This window comes from Lissotriton helveticus, chromosome 7 (assembly GCF_964261635.1).
Source record: "Lissotriton helveticus chromosome 7, aLisHel1.1, whole genome shotgun sequence".
Lineage (NCBI taxonomy): Eukaryota > Metazoa > Chordata > Amphibia > Caudata > Salamandridae > Lissotriton > Lissotriton helveticus.
Window position 1 is genome coordinate 1,281,672,087 of NC_136068.1, and position 22,973 is coordinate 1,281,695,059.

Genomic DNA, 22,973 nt, shown 5'->3' on the forward strand with positions numbered 1-22,973 from the left:
CGGCATATACAAAGCTCCTGTACACAGGACTTACCTCACGGGTCAGGCGAGGTAAATATATCTCCCCCTCATTCATAATAGAAAGAGGTACCAGACAGGGGTGCCCTCTATCTCCCCTGCTGTTCGCTCTGGCAGTGGAACCACTGGCAATTCGTCTGCGACAGGGGGGTGGGACCTGGGGCATCCCATTGGCAGATACGGTGCATTGTGTCTCGATATATGCGGATGATCTGCTTATACATGTCCGAGATGCCACCCAAGACTTAACACCAATCTGGGAGACCCTGCAGGAACTTCGCTCGAAGGTCTCCGGCCTTAAAGTTAATAGGGAAAAATCCACTGTGTACCCGCTGAGGGTCCGCTTGGCCCCATTTGCTGTCCGAGTGGGAACCCAAACGCTCACATGGAATACGGAGGCACCCAGATATCTTGGGGTGAGACTGTACCACACTCCGGAGGACCTTTACGAGGGAAATCACCGAAGGACATTGGTGGGGATACGGTCAGCAGTGGGGTTTTGGAAGACGTTGCCCTTAGCCCCCATCGGGCGGGTAGCTTTGGCAAAAATGATTATGGTCCCCAGACTTCTATACCACTTCGCTACCTCCCAGTGATACCGCCATGCTCTTTCTTTAAGGAGTTGGACACTCTGCTTACCAAACTGATATGGGGGGGGAACGACAGGGTGGCACTGACTACACTATATTTACCCACAGACCGGGGGGCTTGGGAGCGCCGTCGTTTGAGTCCTATTTCTTGGCGGTCCAACTGCAGTAGTTGTCACACTGGACAGCAGATCTGCATACCGGAGAGACCGCCACTGAGGAGGGCCGCATACCACTCCCAGCTATTCATAGGATGCTGCTATCCGGCACCAAACCCATGCGCACCCGATTGCTCGCACATGCATGATGAGAATCCAACGCACGTCCAAAGGTAAACCCCGAACTCACCCTTACTCCCCCTGGTGGGCTTCCCCAGAGAGGAGAAATATTATACGGCAGGCACCCTTCAGATCTGAACTGATCTCGCAATCACAGAGATGGAATCTCTGTTCGAGGAGGGACAGTTTCGGACATATGACCAGCTGGCGGACCAATACGGACTCCCACCAGGACAGTTTCTTACGTACAGGCAACTGGTAGACAGTAGCCGGCGCTACTGGGACCCTAATGAAGGGGAACCACCAACACACCCAGTGATACACACTATATTACACATGGGAACGGGCAGACACCTGGTCACGTGGTTATACAAGGCCATTCGAGAGCTGATTCTGCCCTCGATAGAGGCACTGCGTCAGACATGGGAAACAGAAGTGGGAAGAGTTCTTAATGATAAGGAATGGGACACTTCCCTAGAATATCCCAAAAAAGTTTCCAGAAATGCACACTTTAGGAACATCCAATTTAATGTCCTTCACAGAGCATACCTCACACCACACCGACTTCACCGTTTTTATCCAGGCACACACTTTGCATGCCCCCGCTGTCAAACATCTGAGGCAGACTTTAAGCATATGTTTTGGGATTGCCCTAACATCCAAGGTTACTGGGAACGTGTTCACACGACGCTTAGGGCGACGACTAACACTAGGACCGTCACCACATGGGAAGCATGTGCACTCGGGATCTTCCGTAGGCGGAAGACTGAGAAAGTGCAGAACCGCTTCATATCTCTTGCCATTCTTTTAGCAAAAAGAGGAATAGCTATGCACTGGCGCGCACCAACGGGACCGCCGGAAGCGGCGTGGATAGGTGCGGTGCAAAAATGGGGCAAAGCGGAGGAAGAGATACTGAGAGATGAGGAAGTGAAAGGCATTCGAAAACACCCCATTTCCTTAGAATGGGCACAATTGCTATACGCATTTACACACGAAACAACCCCGACAGAAGCACAGGTACTCTCTCAATCCCAGACCCCACCCCAGTACCCTGCAGCGGCAGAAGTAGATATTCTGCGTCAGGATCATTCTGACTAGGCCCACGATCATGTGGACGCCAGGCTGGGAGCTGTCCCGCCTCGCACGGGGGTCCTTTCCACGAGTGCGGTAACTCTCCCCGATGCATGCGCTCCATTGCACCCGCGAACCGCCAAACGGTACACAGACTAAGTCGCCGTCCCTATTAGCGATAACACAGACGCAGGTACAGATAGCTCCTATAAGCTTTCCCTAGTTAGCCACTTCATATCGGCAGTTTAGATGGATGTATGACGGTACAACGCGTGCTTTTACAATGCGTACCGTTACGACGCAGGTTTTACAACGCAAGTCATTACAACGACTTGCGTTGGGGGAGCTGGATAGTGAATAGTTTAATTTACTATTCCAACTCCAGTTCCCTTGGATAGTAGGGAAGGTGTTGGATAGTAAATTAAACTATTATCTATCCTAGAGCGCCCTCCAGCGAAAGTCGTTGTAATGACTTTCGTTGTTAAACCTGCGGCGTAACGGTACTTCGTTGTAAAAGTTCCGTTGCAAAGGACGTTTCCAGTTTAGACACCGATGATAGTTAGATGGGATTACATACAGGTGCAGTCAGGCACTACAGCATAGGGAAGGATACAATGAGAGTGAAATATAGTTACATATACGTCGAAAACAGACTCAGTCAGGGCATAAGGCACCCACACCAATGGGTTCGGAACAACAGATGGGATTCTTGTAGAAATAAGACTCAACACACAGCTGTCATGCATCCTCCTGATTCTTTTTATCGTTTGTAAGACTGGAACGTAGGAAACGCGTGTAAGATGTATTGTATACTCACTCTGTTCCTAATCGTAGTTATGTGTCAATTCAAGGTGATGATTGCACTAAACACTGTAAAAATCCCAATAAACAAATTTAAACAAAAAAAATAAATAAACATGGCTCGCTACCGCTCAACTATCACCTCTTTGAAGTTGCTACTGACTTCAAGCAATACCTGTAATAGATACAACCTCAGGTACGACTCACTTTATACCTCAGATTCAGGATAGGAACACCACTCATTTGAGTATACAGAGTGAAATGGGATAGAACAATATGCAATGATGGCCTGCATGATTGAGGTCTAGGTGGTACAGATTCGGTCCTAAATTTCATATTTTGTTCAAAGATATCAACTGCTCGCAAAAGTGACCTCGTTACAGTACTCGCCAACTTGTTAACTACTTTACCATAGCATCAAAACATATGGTATGCTGAGATAATAACAAGTTTGATCTGCATAACCAGGTAGAATTGTAAAGCAACAACTTTAAAGTGTCATGAGTTTAAGTAGCCGCTTTTATTTATCTTTGGGTCTAAATCTGTTGACGGGTATATTTTTACATAGTTTTTAGTTATTATGGAAAAAGCGGAGAACAAAAATCCATGCAAATCAGAACTTACCCCAGTACGACATGTTGTACCATTTGACAAATGGTGAGCAGGGGGCGGTAGATTGGTGTTTAATATTTTCTTAAGGGGCTAAATTAAATCGTTCACACAATATAAAAAAGAGTTCCAATAGGACATGAGGAAGCATCTACATTATGCGCAGAAAACATATTGGGTAATGCAGCCCATCCCGAGAAAGGCAGCTCTTATACACACAACTGCTTTTGAGAAGTTATTATCCCCAGTAAGGGTTTCCGAGGGAGTCATTTCTAAACTATATGTAATACTAACAGATTATGGGCCCAATCACTGATGGCCGCATATGACCAAATAGGGCAAATAGTTTTTTGTTAACTTTTTTTATTTCTCAGTGCTCAGTCAACAGTACTGGAGGACACATCACACAGTATATCATCAATCAGTAAGTCATGAGTACAGTGGTCAAATTAACTAGCTCCTGACGGAATCATCATAACAAAGTTATATCAATTTTCCCTCCTGTAACTAAATGTCCCTTTTTACAGACCCCAATAAGCCTGTCAATCTCCCCATACTTTTCCCCTTTTTACGTGGGCACCCTCTACTTATATACTGTATGTCCAGCTCGCCAGCACCAATCTAAATCTATTTCAGAGTCAACCACTCTCGGTGAGGGGGGGCAAATACTTAAAGATGAAGATCATTATCACCCGATCTCAAGACTCCCTCTACCTGCTAAAATGGTCGAGAAGGCCATGAATACAGTAATATCTGACTACAATGAGAAACATGCTTTCCTGGATGTCACCCAGTTTGGCTTCAGGAAGCACTATAGCACGGAATTGGCACTGATCTCGGCATCTGAACACATCGGGCAGACGGTTGATGCGGGAGGCAATGCAGCATTTGTGCTGCTTGAACTCTCCGCTGCATTTCATACTGTTAATCACAAAAAACTACTGAAATGCGTTGACGAGCATAAACGAAAAGCTCTAATCTTACCCGGATCATTTTTGTCTGGCCGAGAACAGTTTGTAGCTCTTTCCGGATTCAAATCACCCTATTTCACACTGCCTCGTGGGATACCCCAGGGTTCATCATTGAGCCCCACCCTTTTAAATATCTATGTTGCCCCCCTGGCGCAGTTGATTTGATCTCTGGGCTTCTCAGCAATTTGTTTATGCTGACGATACCCAAATTAGGGTGTCAGTGACAAGTACTTCTTCAGATACAGCCTCACAGTTCTATAGTCTTTCCTGGAGTCTTCGGTGAGTGGCTGGCCACCAGCTGTCTAAAGTTAAATTCCAACAAAACTGAGGTTCGACTTTTTGGCAGAAACACCACATTTTGGTCTCCAGCTTTCTGGCCATCAGAACTGGGTTCTTTGCCCATTCCAACACATAAAGTGAAAAGCTTAAGAGTCACTTTTGATTCCAAGCTCACATTTGAAGGCCATGTGAACAATGTCACCTCTGTGTCCTTCTACATATTAAAATTACTTAGCAAAATCTTTCCGTTCATACCTGCCAATCTACGCAAGCTTGTAATCTCTGCTCTGGTCCTGTCCAAAGCCGACTACTGCAATGGTCTTTTTGTCAACGTCAGGACAAAATGCGTAACTAAACTACAGATTGTACAAAATGCTGCAGTGAGCATTTTGCTGGATATTCCTAGACACAAATCTGCCACGGTTGCATTAAGAGATTTACACTGGCTACCAATGAAAAGACGCATTGAGTTAAAAGCTCTCTCCACAGCATTTAAAGAAGTCCATGACAAAGGACCAGCCTTTTTCAAACAGAATTTCCAACGATATGTTCCTACTCGCCATCTATGCTCTGCCCATTCTCATAATCTGGTTATTCCCAGGTTCAAGAAAAGCTCCTGGGGTGGCAGAAGGCTTTTGGTTGGCACTACCATACTTTGGAACTCTCTTCCCCCGATATTAAAAGATGAAACTGAATTGTTGGCCTTCAGCAAATCTTTCGGCATAGTTAGTCGCCGAGCTAGCGCCCTGACACCTCTGGGCAATTGTTTGCGCTATATAAATGTATTTTTCATTACACCTAAGGAGTGGAACATTCTCATGACATAAATTGATTAAAGGTCAATAGGTATCAAACTACAAAGAGGAACTCTACAAATTATTATTTAATTGGTTTCTCGAACATAGAAAGGAATGGCGACATACCTGTAGTCCTAGTTCTGAATCATAGGAATCTTCATTAAAGTCATAAACGTTTGAATATTCCCTGCTGCATTGCGCAGATGCCAGGACAAATTTTTGCATACTTTTCTTCTACGGAAACTGCACTAACTCATGCCTCTCTCCATGAATGTAATGATGTAAATAAGTATTAGAAGCCTATCAGAGGCATCATTTCTTATTGAATGTGCATATGAAGATGCCTCCCTTTTTAAAAACCTGGGAGGCACTTCTTCAGCAATGCATTGCCCTGGCAATTCCCTCCTTGAACCAGTTCTTTTTAAGTGAAGAAAGTAAAATGATGTAGGTTGTGGTACTGCCCAAAACTTTAAACAGCCAGGAAGGCAGGTGGATTGTTTATGACTTCAATAAAGATTCCTAACATGAGGAACCAGGACTAAATGTATGTAACCATTTCTTATGCACTGTAGGATTTTCACTGATCATCATAAAAGCTAGACTAAAGTAGCAAACAAGTAAATCATATATATTTTGTGGCTGCTGGGCAGAAAATGATTATATATGTTTGTGCAAAAGCAGAAGCCCTGATCACTGAGAAAATCATTTGGAAAGATTCATGAGCATTTACTAGCCTACCATGGCTTCTGCCCGAGTATCTGACTCTAGACAATAGTGTTATGTGAATGTACGGACTAATCTCTATGTAGCAGCTTTACAGATATCAGAGATAAGTTAATTTCTAATCCAAGCCACGGTAGGTTATTTTCCTCTAGTGGAATGGGGCCTGGGTTTGCCAGGTAATGGCCTGTTTTCTAGCTGATAACATAACAAGATAATGCTACTATCCATTTCGCAATGGTATTTTTGGGAATAGGTTGTCTAATATGTCCATAGTTAAATCACTGTTTAATTTTTCTAATGCTCTTAGTTTTTACTAAGTAGAGACTCAACACTCTTCTAACATCTAACGAGTGCAGTATTCTCTCTGTCCAAGTAGATGGGTTAGGAAAAAAGGTTGAGAGAACAATGGTTTTATTGAAGTATAGATCAGATACTACGTTCAGTGAGAATGGGAGAGTTCTTAGTACAACCCTATTGGAGTGAAAAAGAGTAAAGGGGTTTTGTGCTGACAATGCCAGTATTTCATTGATGCTAATTCCAGATGTGATTGCAATCAGGAAAGTCTTCCATTAAATATGCGGCAGTGTAGTCCTATGTATGGTTTCAAATGTTGGGCCCTTTAATCGAGATAGTAACAAGTTGAGTTCACCAAGTGAAGATGGTTTCTTTATTGATGGATAGACTTTCTTGCATCCTTCTGCAAAACCTCTTACTATTTGGATCTTGAAGACAATATTTTGTTGAGGAGAGCTTGTTGAGTTGCCTGTAAGCTGTTATAACAACCAGATGGAACTTTGTAGAAGAGATCTGCAAATCAGATTTCTCTAGGAGGAGCAAATAGGATAGAATCACTTCTTTCTGTCATATAATAGGATTATGGCCTTTGTTAAAACACCAAATACAGAATCTCTTTCATCATAAAGCATAACAAGACTTTGTAGAGAAGCATTTAGCTTCTTTTGACATGTTCATACATTCTGGAGGGAGGTTCATCTGTCAATACTGTCTCACTTCAAAGCCATGAAATCAAGCTCAAGGGTTGGAAGCTCGGATATTGGATTTGGCCCTGAAGTCTAGTCAGGAGATCAGGTCTGTAAACCAATTTCTTGTGTTGTGTGTGATAATTCCAGAAGGTCTGGGTACCACCATTGTCTTGGCCAATGCAGAGCTATAAACATTTTCTTTATCATCGACCTACATAATTTGACAGTTACGGATGATATCCGGATCATAAGAGAAGTGTATACAAATGGTTTTACCCATTTCATCAAAAGGGCTTTGCCTACTGAATTCAGTACTGGAGCCCTCAACGCAAAGTCTCTGCATTTTTTGCCATAGCGGAAATGTCCAGTGACAGTGTTCCCATTTCCAGAAGATGGCTACTACAACTTTATCATTCAGGACCCATTCGTGGCATTCCTGTTGAGGTCTGCTGACGAAATCTGCTTCCTGCATCAGAGTCCTTGGAAGCTGTATTGCAGTCAGTGTGATCCTCCTGACAAGAGCTAAATGTCACAAAGTTTGGGATTGCAGGAAAACGTGTCTAGACCTTATTTCCACTTGCTTATTATTATAGTGAATGGTAGTGGTGCTGTCAGTTTGAACAATTATGTACTTTGATGTTAATGATGGAATGAACGCTTTCAAAGCCAGATATACCATTTTCCACTCTAGAACACTGATTAGGGACGACTTCTGTCTGTGTGTGCCAAGGCCCTGAATTGTCAGACTGTTTAGATGGGGTCCACATCCTGACAATTATGCATCTATCACTATAGTCTTTCCTGGAGTCTTCCTTTGAAAATGGACAACTTTCAAGAGATTTCCTCTGTTGCACCACCAGATTAGTGATTCTGAGGCCGATGTGGTTAGTTGGAGTGTTCTTACCATTGTACCTTTTCTCGGAACATTGATTTTTGCATCACAGTTGCAAAGGTCTCATAAATAGAAGGGCAGCCTTGTATATATACAAGGTGCCAGCGATCACAAGAGTAAGGCAATCTGGCAAGTCAATGGTTTGGGAGTGTTTCTTAGTTGATTACCTTTCTCTAGGTTAGATGACATTTTCTCCTTCAAAGGACACACACTTATTTTTTTGGTCTATTTTGTCTCCTAAGTACGTGATACACTGGACTGGTTTTCATATTGACTCGCCCATATTGATTGCAAGCCATGGTTTTCTTAGCAGATCTGCAGTAGTTTGGAGGTCCTGCAGCACTTTTATTTGAGTACTTGCCTTTATAAGCCAGTCATCAATATATGGGTAAGCATATATTCTTTTTTCTCCTAGCTTCAACAACTGCCATACCTTTCGAGAAGGTTGGGGGAGCTAACCTCAACCTAAATGATAAGACAGTGTACTGGTAGTGATCTTCTCCCACTATGAATCACCTGTGATAGAACACAGGCAATCATTCTTCTTTAACATTTTTACTAGAGTTTTATATAGCGCGAACTTGACCCGAGAAATCGGGTATCAGGGCACTGTACATGAGCACCAGTTTCGTTAAAGAAGAACACAAAATTAATTCTTATTCATTTATGGGAAGATTTGGCCTTTAAGGGCTATGGGATGGGTAGTTTCAAGTGTCCTAATCTCAAAAATGTATATGCATACACTTCTTTAATGTCATAATTATTAAATAAGTAATTCATTTGAAAAAAACAATTGAATAAAACCAGTGAATACCCTCACTTTAGTATTGTAAACAGCTGTGAGAGTAGATTTGTTAGATCCATTTTATTCTGATGAGCACTCCACACCTTGCACAAGTGAAGATGACCTTGAAGAGGATGTAACAAGTAACCAAGAGAACAATTTTAGGCTGAAAGGTTTGTAATGGTGGGAGATGAGGATCAAATTAAAACGGCTTTCCTCAAACTCAGGTGATAAAGAGGGGCCCTAAAATGAGTAAGGTCACATGATAATTAAGAAGGGACTCCAATAAACAAAAAACAGGTATGACTGACAAAAAATGTCTACTTGTGCAAAGCAGTGTGGCATCCTTCACCCCAACTACTATCACAAAAGGAGAGACTAGGGAGTGAGCCTTCTCTGACTCCCCTGATAAGTATACTGTAACCCACAAAAAGAAAAAGAATGTAAAACATACCAGCGAAACTCTACTCTGTATCTCTGTCTAAAGGAAACCGCAACAGGGAAGGATGTATACGGCAATAATAAAAATACATTCCAGAAACACTGCCTTCTTGTGTACTACTTACCTCAATTGTATACTACCTCAATGTTGCAAGCTGTATCCGTTTGAATACTGCTAAGAAAAACATATTAAAAACAATAATAATAAGAGGTATTACAAGCCTTCAATATATGGAAGCTTGTTGGCAGACAAAATCAATCTACCAAAATCATCGAAAGAAAAATGTATTAGCTGCTAATAAGTTCATGAAATAGTGACATTCCCTGTAGTCACACAGAATTTCCAAAGATGTTTATAAACATTTCCTCAAAACTGCAGCCTATAATCCAACACTAATTTCTGTTTAGCCAGTTGGGTCATTAAGGAAAGGCTTAAACGTACAAAGGGCTTTCCCCCAGACAAGGGAAAAAAATAGCTTGATTAACCTGTGTTGCAACACCTATGCCAGTGTGACAAATTGATTTGTGTGGGTGATATAGTGACTCCTTCCACCAAACAGGCTTTTGAAGCAAAGCTTGCAATTTGACAGCACCAACTCCTATATCTACTGATGTGTCAGGCCCTTTTTCCACAATATGCTTTTGACTGTGTATTAATGAACAAGTTACTTACCTTCGGTAACGATATATCTGTAAGAAACAGTAGTTAGTATTAGATTCCTTACCTTAGAATATCCCCAGGCGTCAGTCTGGATCCGGAAACTTTTGCGTAGCAGTACCCCTGCGCGTCGGTAGGCGTCGTCTGCAGGCGTCCCCTGCGGCTCCGCGTCGTCGGCGTCGTGCGCCGTGATGACGTCGCTGGAGTATATAGACGCCGCCTCCGCGCGCTGACGTCAGTTCTTTGCACACAGCTTTTCCGCGCCAGAACACGCAGAGCCGTGTGAGAACTAACACTGGTGCCATTTGAAACTAGGGCCCTGAAAGGGATGTCCTTAACCCTAGGTATCAGTTCGCAGAACGGGGAGGACGGGTGGGGCGGTAAGGAATCTAATACTAACTACTGTTTCTTACAGATATATCGTTACCGAAGGTAAGTAACTTGTTCATCTGAAAGAAACAGGTTAGTATTAGATTCCTTACCTTAGAATAGATACCCCAGCAATACCAACCCCGGAGGTGGGTCTGCGAACCAATACAACCTACACCAGAAAGTCCTGGAGGACCGAACGGCCAAAGAAGCCGTCCCTCCGGACTTGACTGTCCAGGCAGTAGTGCCTCGCAAAGGTGTGCAGCGAGGCCCACGTAGCCGCCTGGCAAATGTCCTGCAAGGGGACTCCCCGGCCCAGGGCAGTAGAAGCCGCCGTAGCCCGAGTGGAATGGGCCCTCAGCCCAACAGGAGGCTCCTTCCGAGCCAAAGAGTAGCATGCTTTGATGCACAGGACGACCCACCGAGAGATAGTCCGCTTCTGTACCGCCCTTCCCTTCTTCTCACCCACGTAGCCAACAAACAGTTGGTCATCCACCCGGAACTGGCGTGTGCGATCCATGTAAAATGAAAGCGCACGTTTTGGGTCCAGACGATGGAGCCGCTCTTCATCCTTTGAAGGATGCGGAGGCGGGAAGAAGGAGGGCAAGGTGATGGACTGCCCAATGTGAAAAGCAGAGACTACCTTGGGCAGGAAAGAAGGTCTAGTCCGAAGAACCACCTTGTCAGGATGAACAGACAAGAAAGGAGGTTTAACAGAAAGAGCCTGGAGCTCACTCACTCTCCTGGCAGAGGTGATGGCCACCAGGAAGGCCGTCTTTAAAGTGAGAAGACGGAGAGGACAGGAATGAAGGGGCTCAAAGGGAGCGCACATCAGGAAAGTCAGAACCAAGTTCAAGTCCCACTGAGGCATCACGAACGGAGTTGGAGGATACATGTGCGTGATGCCCTTCAAGAATCTCAACACAATAGGGGACTTGAATAAAGATGGCTGATCAGGTAGCCTCAAGAAGGCGGAAAGGGCAGAAAGATAGCCCTTGATAGTGCCCAGAGCAGAGCCCTGCTGGGCAAGGGAAAGAAGGAAGAGGAGAACCTCAGACAGAGGGGCAGAAAGGGGATCCACAGCCTTTGCTGTGCACCATGCCACAAATCTGTTCCACCGGCAGGCGTATACCGACTTTGTGGAGGGACGCCTGGCTGCCAGAATTACATCACAGACTTCAGGAGGCAAGTCAAATGGCCTCAACTGTCGCCGCTCAATCTCCAAGCATGGAGGTGGAGACTGGACAGGTTCGGGTGGAGGACCGTCCCCTGCTGCTGCGACAGAAGGTCCTCCTGAAGGGGCAGGCGGATCGAGGGACCGACTGTCATGCTGAGTAGCTCGGGATACCAGTATCTTCGAGCCCAGTCCGGAGCCACAAGGATAACTTGGGCCCGGTCGCGCCTGATCTTCTTCAGCACTCTGGGCAGAAGTGGTATAGGCGGAAAGGCGTACAACAGACCGCAACTCCACTCGCGCCGAAAGGCGTCGCCGAGCGAGTGCCGTCTTGGAAACTCCAACGCGCAGAACTGATGACATTGCGCGTTCCCTTCTGTGGCGAATAGATCTAACCAAGGCTCTCCCCATTGCTGAAAGAGGCCTCTCGCCACGTCCGAGTTCAGACGCCATTCGTGATCCACCGAGCACCGACGGCTGAGTTCGTCCGCCCTGGCGTTCAGAGAACCTGCCAGGTGTTGAACCGTCAGAGTCACGCCCTGACGTTCCAGCCATTGCCAGAGACGCAGAGCCTCCTGGCAAAGGGTCCACGACCCCACACCGCCCTGTTTGTTGCAGTACCACATGGCGGTGGTGTTGTCCATGAACACCTGCACTACACTCCCGTTGACAAAGGGGAGGAATGCCTTCAGTGCTAGGCGAATCGCCCGCAGCTCCAACAGGTTGATATGGAGCCGGGATTCCGCCGGAGACCAGATGCCTCTGATCTCCGCCTCTCCCAAGTGGCCACCCCAGCCCTGGAGGGACGCGTCCGTCACAACCACGTGCTCCGGTTGGGGAAGGGAGAGGGATCTGCCTCTGACCCAATCGCGGTCCGTAAGCCACCACTGCAACTGTCTCGCAGTGCCCTCCGAGATCAGGACATGGTCGGATAGGTTGCCCTGATGCTGGGCCCACTGAAACTTCAGGTCCCACTGCAGAGCCCGCATCCGCCACCTGGCGTGATGCACCAGTAGGATGCAGGAGGCCATCAGCCCCAGAAGCCGCAGCGTCAACCTGACCGAAACCCGGGACAACGCTGAAAGATGGGAATCAGAGCCTGAATATCCCGGACCCGCCGTTCCGGAGGATAAACCCGAAACTGCGCCGAGTCGAGAACCGCTCCGATGAAAAGGAGCTTTTGAGAGGGACACAGGTGTGATTTCGGCACATTGATGGAAAACCCCAGCTCGTGCAGGAGGTCTGCCGTCATCTGAAGGTGGCGGACGACTGTTTGGGGCGAGCCCGCCTTCAACAACCAGTCGTCTAGGTAGGGGAAGACTGAAACCCCTAACCGGCGCAGATGAGCTGCGACCACCGCCATCACTTTCGTGAACACCCGTGGGGCGCTGGTAAGGCCGAATGGGAGCACGATAAACTGAAAGTGCTCCTGGCCTACCGTGAACCGCAGGTAACGCCGGTGGGCCGGCAGGACGGGGATGTGAAAATACGCATCCTGCAAGTCCAACGCTACCATCCAGTCTTGTGGGTCTAGAGCAGCCAAGACCTGAGCCAAAGTCAACATCTTGAACTTCTCCTTCCGGAGGAAGCCGTTGACGTTCCGTAGGTCCAAGATAGGACGCAGGCCTCCTTTGTCCTTCTTGGGCACCAGAAAGTAGTGGGAGTAGCAACCACACCCTACTTCTGGCCCAGGAACGCGCTCGATGGCCCCCTTAGCCAAGAGGGCCGTAACTTCCTCCTGCAGAAGTGTCAAGTGGTCCCCCGACACACGGTGGTTCTGCGGTGGCATGGCTGGAGGAGTGGACTCGAAGGGGAGGGAGTAGCCCCTTCGGATGAGCTGCAGCACCCACCTGTCCGATGTAAGCGCGCACCAGCGGGAGTGGTGATGGCGAACCCTGCCACCCACTGGCGTCACGTGAGCCCGAAAGCTCGGACTAGGAAGGCTTGGATGCAGCAGCGGGGGGAGGTGTGGACTGACCTCGCCGCTGCCCTCTACCGCCACCACGGCGGAAACCACGGCCGCCACCGCGCTGGGGAGCGTTCTGCGGCGCGTGGCTGGCAGCACGTGTGGGACCGCCCCTTCCTTGGCCACGAAAGGGGCGAAACGAACCCGTCTGCTGGCGCTGGGTCGAAAGACCCAAGGACTTGGCCGTGACCCTGGAGTCCTTGAAGCGCTCCAGCGCGTGGTCCGCCTTGTCACCAAACAGGCGACTGCCATCAAATGGCATGTCCATGAGGGCATTCTGTACGTCCGGTGAGAAGTTGGCAGATCTCAGCCAAGCATGGCGCCGAATCGCCACAGTCGTGGACATAGCCCGTCCCAGCGACTCGGTCGTGTCAAGACCACACCGGATCGAGTACCTCGCCGCATCCCGGCCCTCAACCAAAGCCTGGTTGAGCTTGTCCCGCACATCCTGCGGGCACTGCGGCAAACACTCCGCGACCGTATCCCACAGGGAGTGGGTGTAGCGGCCCAAGAGGCATGCGGTGTTACAAGACCGCAGTCCAGCGCTCAAAGAGGAAAAGACCTTTTTCCCAAATTGGTCATACCGCTTTGATTCCCGATCGGGCGGGGCCGATGGAAATGCGGACTGCGAAGTGGAGGCCTGGATCACCAGACTCTCCGGGGAGGGATGGGTGGAGAGGAAGGCAGGGTCGTCCGAGCACGGACGGTGACGCCTGGCAACGTTCCGGTCAACCGGTGCACCGGAAGCGGGCCTAGACCAGGTGCCCAAAAGGACATCCGTCAGAGCCTCATTAAACGGCAGCAGAGGCTCCTGAGGGCATGACTGCGGTTTAAACACTTCCGTCAGAATGTTTGGCTTGACCTTAGCGACGGGGAGCTCAAGGCCCAAGGTCTTGGCAGCCCTCAGCAGGACCACCGAATAGGCAGCTCCCGCCTCAGACGCCACAGGGGTCGGGGAGACAAACCCAGGGTTGGGCGACTCGTCCAGACCACTGGCATCACCCAGGTCACCTACCCAGTCCACATCATACTGGCAGGCACGGGATAAAGGGTCCTCAGACCCCTCCCAACCCTCTCCATACTCGTCCTCATCGCCGTATTCGGGGTCGACGATATAGACGTCGGGGTCAATGGGCCCCATCGGCGCCGGATCCGGCGTCGGACGACGCCGGTCCGACTCCGTGTCAGGAGTCAGAGGGGGGATGGGGGTGGCGCCTCGCGGCGCCGGCGCCGGGGACCCGACGCCGGCCGGAACCGACGGCGGAGTCACGGCGCAGCGCGGAGGCGGTACCACGGGTTGGCCCAAAGGAACCGACGCCGGAGAGGCCGGTAGACCAGCCGGCGACGAACCTGAGGGGCCCAGCGGCGCCAGGGCCGGAGCCACCGGCGGCGTCGAGGCAGGAGCACCCGAACCGCTCGGGCCCCCAGACGGGACCGACGGGCCCGCAGGCGCCGTAGGCCCCGCCGGAGGAGACCTCGCCCTCATAGCCATGAGGAATGCCTCAATCTCCTCGCGCGACGCGCCTTCCCCAGGGACCGACGGGTATGGGGCAGACGGCGTCGGCGACCCACGCGGGGCCGCGGGGGTGGGGCCACCCGAACCCCCGGCCGCATCACGCGGGCGACGGGGGGAGTCGGGGGTGCGATGACGACGCCCCGACTTCTTACGCTTACCTGACGAACCGGAGGAATGGTGGCGACTCCCGGAGCGCTCATGGCGGCTCCGCGATCGTTCCCTCGACCGCTCCCTCGACCTCCGACCCGACCGGGACCGCTCTCGACGCGGGGCCGACACTCGGAGCTCGAGAAGCTTGCGGGACCGCTCCCGCCTAGCTTTACCAGTCAAGGCCCGACAGTCGACGCAGGACTCCACGTCGTGGTCCGCGCCCAGACACCGGAGGCAGAGTCGATGGTGGTCGGTGACCGACATCATGCGGTCGCAATTGTCGCAACTCTTGAAACCGGGCATCCTACCGGCACCGTAGAAGATTTATTCACAAAAAACTTTGGTCAAAAGACCGGAGTACTGCTCTTCAGATCTGCGCTAACTGGCGCGGAAAAAAGAAGAACTGACGTCAGCGCGCGGAGGCGGCGTCTATATACTCCAGCGACGTCATCACGGCGCACGACGCCGACGACGCGGAGCCGCAGGGGACGCCTGCAGACGACGCCTACCGACGCGCAGGGGTACTGCTACGCAAAAGTTTCCGGATCCAGACTGACGCCTGGGGATATTCTAAGGTAAGGAATCTAATACTAACCTGTTTCTTTCAGATATTGTCCATCTTGTGGTTCAGCGCAGATATCGAATAAGTAGACAAGTAAACAACAAGCATAGGGAAAAGACAAGGTATATACACACACACCAGTGGACAGCATTCCTTATGAAAGTGATTCATTTGTACACAGTTGTGTTTCTAAGCACCAAAGCAATTGTGGCTTCCAATGGACTTATCACACTAACAACCTCAGTAAACTATTTGTATGAACCCTGCATGACACCATAGCACTTACTGGGGCGTGGCTTAGATGCCAAAGCGAGAGGAAGCGTGAGCGCTGAGCTCCGCTGAATAACCCCGCTCTTTTCCTGAATACTTGACCCCCCGAGCACCCCATGCGCCATCGGGGACGGGCGAAGTGAAGGGGAGCCAGCCCGGGGTGGTTTTGCCCCAAAAAACAGTGGCACCTGGCTATAGTCTAGGAGAAGGGCGCTACGCCGGGGACTGCCGGAGAGCCCAAAATGGTGGTTCTGAGGGCTGTGCCAGCTCCGGAGCGACCTCGCGGGTGAGAAGCTCAGCTGATCCGGACTCGGTGAATTGGTGGCGGGGGCCCCGCTGAGGAGACGGTGGGAACGCGCCGGCGCCCTAGGACGGTCGGCTGGGGGCTGCTGCTCGATCGGCGCTGTGCAGCGAAGCGGACACGGGCGAGAGGCGGAGCTGAGGGAGAGGTGCACATTGTGGCTGGAGAGGGAGAGGCAGCCTGCATTGGCGGGGGGTCGTGACCCGGACAGACCTGCTGTTCTATTACGGGAAGCCAGGACTGCTGACGCACGGGCCTTTATTACACCACTTATTCAGCATACGCACGAGGGGTGTTGATATGGATTAGGGCTGAGGTCCCCTTTCAGGTGACTGATCAACTGGTGGACTCCGAGGGCCGTTACGTGGTGGTTAGGGGACGCCTTTATGGGCGGGAGGTGACCCTCTGTAGTGTCTATGCCCCTAATGTGGAACAGGCGCCCTTCTTGGAGGCTCTATCTGTCCGTCTCGCGGAGTACTTTACGAGTCCGGTACTGATGGGGGGAGACTTCAATTCAGTTTTAGATGTGACCATGGATAGGTCCCACCCTCCTCTGTCCACGGCTCCGGTTCATACAATGGCGAAAGCTAGGGCCCAGTGGCAGGATAACTGGGGGTTTATTGATGTTTGGCGAGCGCAGCACCCGGATGATAGGGATTAGTCTTACTTTTCGGCCTTACATGATTTGCATGTGCGGCTGGCCGCGATTTTGTGTAGTCCTGGCCTGGCATCCTTGGCAGTTGGCAGCGAATATCTATCGTGCACCATATCGGACCATAATCCGTTATTGCTGAGTTTCTGTTGGGCTGCTGAACGCCCTATTATACCGACCTGGACATTGCGGACGTGCGGAACTCGGTAGTGGGGTGGAACAGTACTTTGCGGAGAACGCAGGCACGGCCGCGACACTAGCCCTGGAGTGGGATGCGTTTAAAGTGGTGGCTCGCGGGATATGTATTGCTAAGTGGGTGGGGGTGAGGAAGCTACTATTACAAGAAATTGAGGCTGGGGAACGGGCCCTTAGGGAGGCTGAAAGAGCCCACTCTGATGGTTCTGAGACGCGGGGTACGGTCCAATCCCGGAAGGAAGCAGTAGCGGTGGTTGTTGAGCGCTTACGGTGCTTCAATCACAGAGCTTACTCGGCCCGCGCACATGCGGGAAGGGATAAGGTGGGCACGTTGCTGGCTTGGCTAGCTGCTGACCCCGTTCCTAGATGCGTACCTATACTGGCATTGACCTCGTCCTCGGGACGCTTGGAATATACGCAACATCAAATAAGTGACCGATTCCGGTCCTTTTATGCACATCTATACACGAGCCAATTGCAGACTGGGGGGGTGGATGTCCAAATGTTTTTGGAGGGTCTGGAGTTGCCTATGGTTGAGGAGGAGGTGGAGTCCCTTGGTCAGGACAATACACTAGCTGAAATTCGCTGCGCCATTAAGCAGTTGGCGCGTAACAAAACTCCAGGTAGCGATGGACTCCCTATCGAATTCTATTCCGCATATATTGACCTCCTGGCTCCCAGATTACTGGCAATGTATAAAGAGGCTAGACAGCAGGGGGGTGCTACCGGCCTCCACTAGGGAGGCTATCATTGTTCCCCTCCTTAAAGCAGGGAAACCCCTGACGGATCCAATTGCGTATAGGCCTCTATCTATGCTCACCACTGATTAAAAGATATTGAGTCGCATGCTGGCCACTAGGCTCCTCCCCTTCATGACACGGTTGGTTCACTCTGATCAGGCCGGTTTTATCCCGACTCGCAATACTGCTAGCAGTATACGCAGGCTGATAAGAATATTGGATGGAGACTATGGGGCAGAAAGGCAGGCGATGATCCTTTCGGTCGATATTGCTAAAGCGTTTGACAGCTTGGAATGGCCCTATTTGTTCTCAGTCATGAAAGCATTCTGGCTGGGAGATGGTTATGTCCGCTGGACTGAAATATTTTACTCGTCGGCGACCGCTAGGGTTCGAGTTGGTAGAGTCGTTTCTTCCTCTTGCCCTGTGGGGCGGGGCACAAGACAGGGCTGCCCGCTCTCCCCGCTGCTGTTCACCCTTGCGATGGAGCCTTTAGCGGTGCGCGCTAGGATGGGGGTGCGTTCCAAGGTTTGCGACTTAACAGCCAGACGCACGATATCTCACTGTATGCGGATGACCTCCTAATGTTTCTGAAAGACGCGGGGGAGGCCCTGGAGGGAGCGCGCTCCCTTCTCAGCTGGTTTGGGGACATCTCGGGGCTACGGGTTAACTGGGCGAAGACTTGCATATTCCCGGTGGCCAGAACATGCAACCCATCCACACTACCGCCTGATCTAGCGTGGGAGCCTAGATGTCTCCCCTATTTGGAGACGTACGTGTACCATACTCAGGAGGATCTCCTGGAGGGCAATATCAGCAGAGCATTAAGGGGCCTGAAGGGTAGTATGAAGTTCTGGGAGATTCTGCCCTTGTCGGTGGCAGGTCACGTAGCGCTGCTGAAGATGGTGGCGCTTCCTCGGCTCTTGTATTTCTTACGGACCCTGCCGATACGGATCCCAGGTGCACTTTTTCGGCAACTCCGTTCTGCGGTTGGGGGCTTCATCTGGAGCACGGGGCGGCGCAGAGTAGCATTAGACACTCTGATGCGGCCGAGAGCTGAAGGGGGCCTTGCAGTCCCAGATTTTGAATTGTATTATCTAGCTGCACAATTCCAACACCTTACTCAGGCAGTAGCATTGGAGTTTCGAGGGCCGGAGAGGGTATCCAAGCCGGATGTGCCGCGGCATGTTCTATCCTTCGTGGTATTACAACAGAGACTGCAGACTACTGGTCTGTCGATAGTGGAAGGCGCCCTAAGGCATTGCTGGAAACGGTTCCACAATAGAATTGGGGTGCAGCGACCATACGCTCCCGAAATACCGCTGGACATGTGCACGGCATTGCCGCACGGAGGGAATTGGTCCGCCCTCGCGGAGTGGAAGGAGCTGGGCCTACAGATAGTGGGCGATCTGTAGGCAGATGGTGAGCTGTTGCCCTATGGTACATTGCAAGAGACTTTCGGTCTCCCGCGCGGTCATTTCCTTCTACATGCGGCACTGGTTGCCGCTATCCAGAAGCGTTGGGGCACCGGCCTCTCAGAGCCGCAGACGAGCGAGGCGTGCCAATATGTGGTGATGGCAGCGGGCACGTATAAAGCGGTTACGTGCTTGTATAAACGCATGTTGGGAGAGGGGCTGAACCCACTGCAGAAGGTACGAGAGCAATGGGCGACGGACTTAGATAAAGAAATACCCGACACGGCCTGGGCGCAAATCATTAAAAGAGCATGGAACAGCACCAGGAATGCTAGGTTCCAATTGATCCAATTTTTTATACTTCACAGAGCGTACCTTACGGCGGCTAAAATTAACCAGTATTTCCAGGTAGACACAGCACTATGCCCCCATTGCAGACTACAAGACGTGGATTTGCGGCACATGCTGTGGGATTGCCCGCAGTTGGGCGCATATTGGGCAGAGGTAACTGGTCTGCTCTGTAGAGTGACCGGACGACAGATTACGCCGGACAAGGGGACTTGCCTCTTGCACTGGTTTACACACACTAGCAAAAATAAGTTGTCCAGCAAATTTAAAGATCTAGGCTTCTTACTGGCCAAGAGGGAAATCACATCTAACTGGAAGGCAGCAGCAGGCCCTAGCTACACTAGATGGAAGGCGGCATTGCTTATGTGGGCAGGCAGCGAGAGCTCAGTTAGGTTGCAGCAGGCGCATAGATCCCATAACGACAAAGCGCTAGAGGCGGCGCGAGCTTGGGAGGCCCTGGTGATGGAGCTACGGATGTTAGATCTAGACACGGACTCAGAGTCCAGCGCACCGACGGAGGACGAAAACCAGTAGAGTTTCCTCTGGGCATTGGGGGGGATAGACTACACGGTGCTTCCCGACTTCCGTGGTAATCACAATGGTTAATGACATTGTTGATGCGATGACATCTGTACGATTCGTATTGTGGGGCAATATTTTGTTTGTAATTTTGTTTTCTTCTTTGGTCGCGCCGGCGGCAGGGGTGGGGAGGAAGGGGTGGTTAGACGGGAAGGGTGGACCTATACACGGAGTTAAACGGTGGCTTAACGCCCAGTACTTTAACCATGGTGGCATGTTGTGGGAGGGGGACTTGCCACCACGGCGATGGGTCTGGTGCAAGGACTTTGCACCATGGATCGGTCCTGTAGAATTGCTCTGCTTGATTGTTGGAATTATGTCAATGTTCCCTTTATTCCTCGATGCCGGGCTTTATGTAAATGTGATGGTCCATCCTTCTGTTTGTTTGTGTTTAAAACAATAAAGAGATTAAAAAAAAAATTTACACCATAGCACTTACGGAGGATAATATGAATATTATAGAGGTATTGAAAAATGTTGTCCAAAAATGGTCTCACTTACACTGGGCTAGGAGGTACATGGGAAAGCAATAACACTACTCTTGCACCACAGATTTTCTTTATTCCAACTAAGTCTGCCACAATTACTCCAACATCAATTTTAAAGGAATTTAGACAAAATCATTCTTACATTTTTTTAGAGAGGGGAAGTGCTTGCAGAGTAACTATCCAAACTGAAAAATTTTAGAGAGCACGAGGAAGTTCATGTCCATCAAAACTATTAATAGTCTTTAACTAACAAAAACTTATTTTTCAAGTGAGGTTTATTTTGAACAAACTATTATGGGTTCAACCCGTTGTCTGAATATAGAGTATTTCAGGACTAGAAGGAATATTCTGAGTTTGAAAGTCATTGAGAAAGCAATGTGTGCAAAAGATAGTGTGCTAATAACCACCACTGGATGCTCAGTCTTTATGACACTAAAGTTAAACTCAAGATCGCAAATTATCCTGTTACTCTAGGCAGCTAGTACAATAGAGGTATTCATAAAATCCATGATCTATTGAAGGCAGAAGGTGAGTTAGATATTCCACTGTTACTTGCAATTGTGAAAGGTGATTTCCACTTTGGCATTAGAGAAGCAGTGAGCTATGAACTCAATTATCACGTAAACAGCCATCTGCGAGACAACTGATTTATAATGCTTTCAAGATTGGAGAATAGGAGTGAAGGAATACTGGAGCCTGAGAAGGAAACTGCAAAATTAAATAAAGTGTATGTAACTGGCAAAGACAAAACATCGATTTTCCAAATGCAAACAAATTCTCTTCCTATAGACTACTTACTTGTGATCTGATTAATTTCACTAATTGCTGGTAAAGCGCTTTAGAATGCGGAGCAAACTTTAGTGGATGCTTCCTACTTTAGCCCATTTGGTGTGACGAACAGCAATAGGTTACGGAGATCTGGACTAATGAATGTCAATTACCTCAAAATACATTAATATACATTCTAGCAGCAAAGGAAATTGATAACTTTCAGACAAAGTTGTGAATTGGCTAACCCGTATGGCAGGGAACAAAATAAAACTACAAATAGTTGTTACATCAGAACTTAGTACATATATGGTGGCCTGGATTGTCTTTACTACATGTGAAACCTGGATATTAGGTAATAACTGCGCAAGGGCTAACAGAAAGATACAAAGAAACAAAGAGGTGTATAGTCAGGTTAAGAATTTTCGACGTAAGTTGTAGGAAGAATAAATCATACGGAATGAAAGCAACTCTGGTTCCTATTTAAATAACAGACACTGATAAATCAAACACCTCTTGACTCCCTGCAGCAGCAGAAAAATGCCATTTCTTTTTGCATCTACGATTGTTACACTTATTTCAACCTTAATACAAAAAATTAATAATAAAGATATTCTAGCAGGCTGAACCATTCGAGAAGAACTTCAGGAGCAGGTGTGCTGTAACATTCATATAAAGGAAAAGAATGTTCGTTTTAATGCTAAAATGTTATAATGCTTGGTGTCAGTGTATCTGTAATTCCAAAATCTGTAATATTCCCACAGTGCAATATCACAAGTCTGATACCAGTCCTGGAAGTTCTTTTGAAAAAATCGTAAAATGAAGATAGTTTAGTAAAGACATTTCCAAGAGCGAGTGTGCTTACGACAGAACTCAGAGTGAGACAGTGCTCATGACAGATGAGAGTGTGCTTGTTTGGGTATTGGTAATGAGTATGCTTGTAGGAGTACTATAAAAGAAGGGTGCAATACATGCTTTGAAAGACTTGAAGAATAAGACATGATAGCACACTAACCTTTGGAGACACCACTTTTATTAACTCGTTCAAAAAGCGAAACTTTCCAACTTCGCTGTGAAACCTCCGTCCACAGTTCTTCATGCAGGCTTCAAGCACCTGCAACAAAACAGAAGAGTTAGTGTCAGCACCTAGTCATGCTTGACCCTTCATATTGATACCACACACTTCTATCAGAAGGGAAGTGCTCATAGACCTGATCAGAGAAGTAATACAATACAACATTATCATTCACACAGCCACTGCAATGAGTGGGAGCCAGTAGGCTCACCTTGGACATTTCAGAGCATGCCCTGAAACCTCCAGCCACTGAGACAATGTGGCAGAACAAGATGCAGAGGATCCACTTGCTCGCTCAATATTTACCCTTCCATTTCCTGTCACACAGGCCGACACAGAGTAGAACATTACTGAAACACTGGTGGTTGCAGAGGTTTGTCCAAGACAGTTACGTTTTAGTGCGTTTCATGTGCTTTCACTTTTACATTTAGAAGGGGGAGGGTAAGAATACATTTTATATTAATCAGACATAAAAAGGCGTGAAAGTAAGGAAGCAATAAAATATAGTATTTCCTC

At 48.8% G+C, this 22,973-nt stretch overlaps 1 protein-coding gene across 2 annotated transcripts in view; it reads right to left on the reverse strand.

Annotated features, from left to right (window-relative positions):
- GGA3 (golgi associated, gamma adaptin ear containing, ARF binding protein 3) overlaps positions 1-22,973 on the reverse strand; it is a 614,485-nt gene that overhangs the window by 512,825 nt on the left and 78,687 nt on the right. For both annotated transcript variants that reach the window (XM_078654509.1, XM_078654510.1), the window contains one exon: positions 22,398-22,496. In XM_078654509.1, coding sequence (XP_078510635.1) covers positions 22,398-22,496 — 99 coding nt within the window. The remainder of the gene's footprint in view (positions 1-22,397; positions 22,497-22,973) is intronic.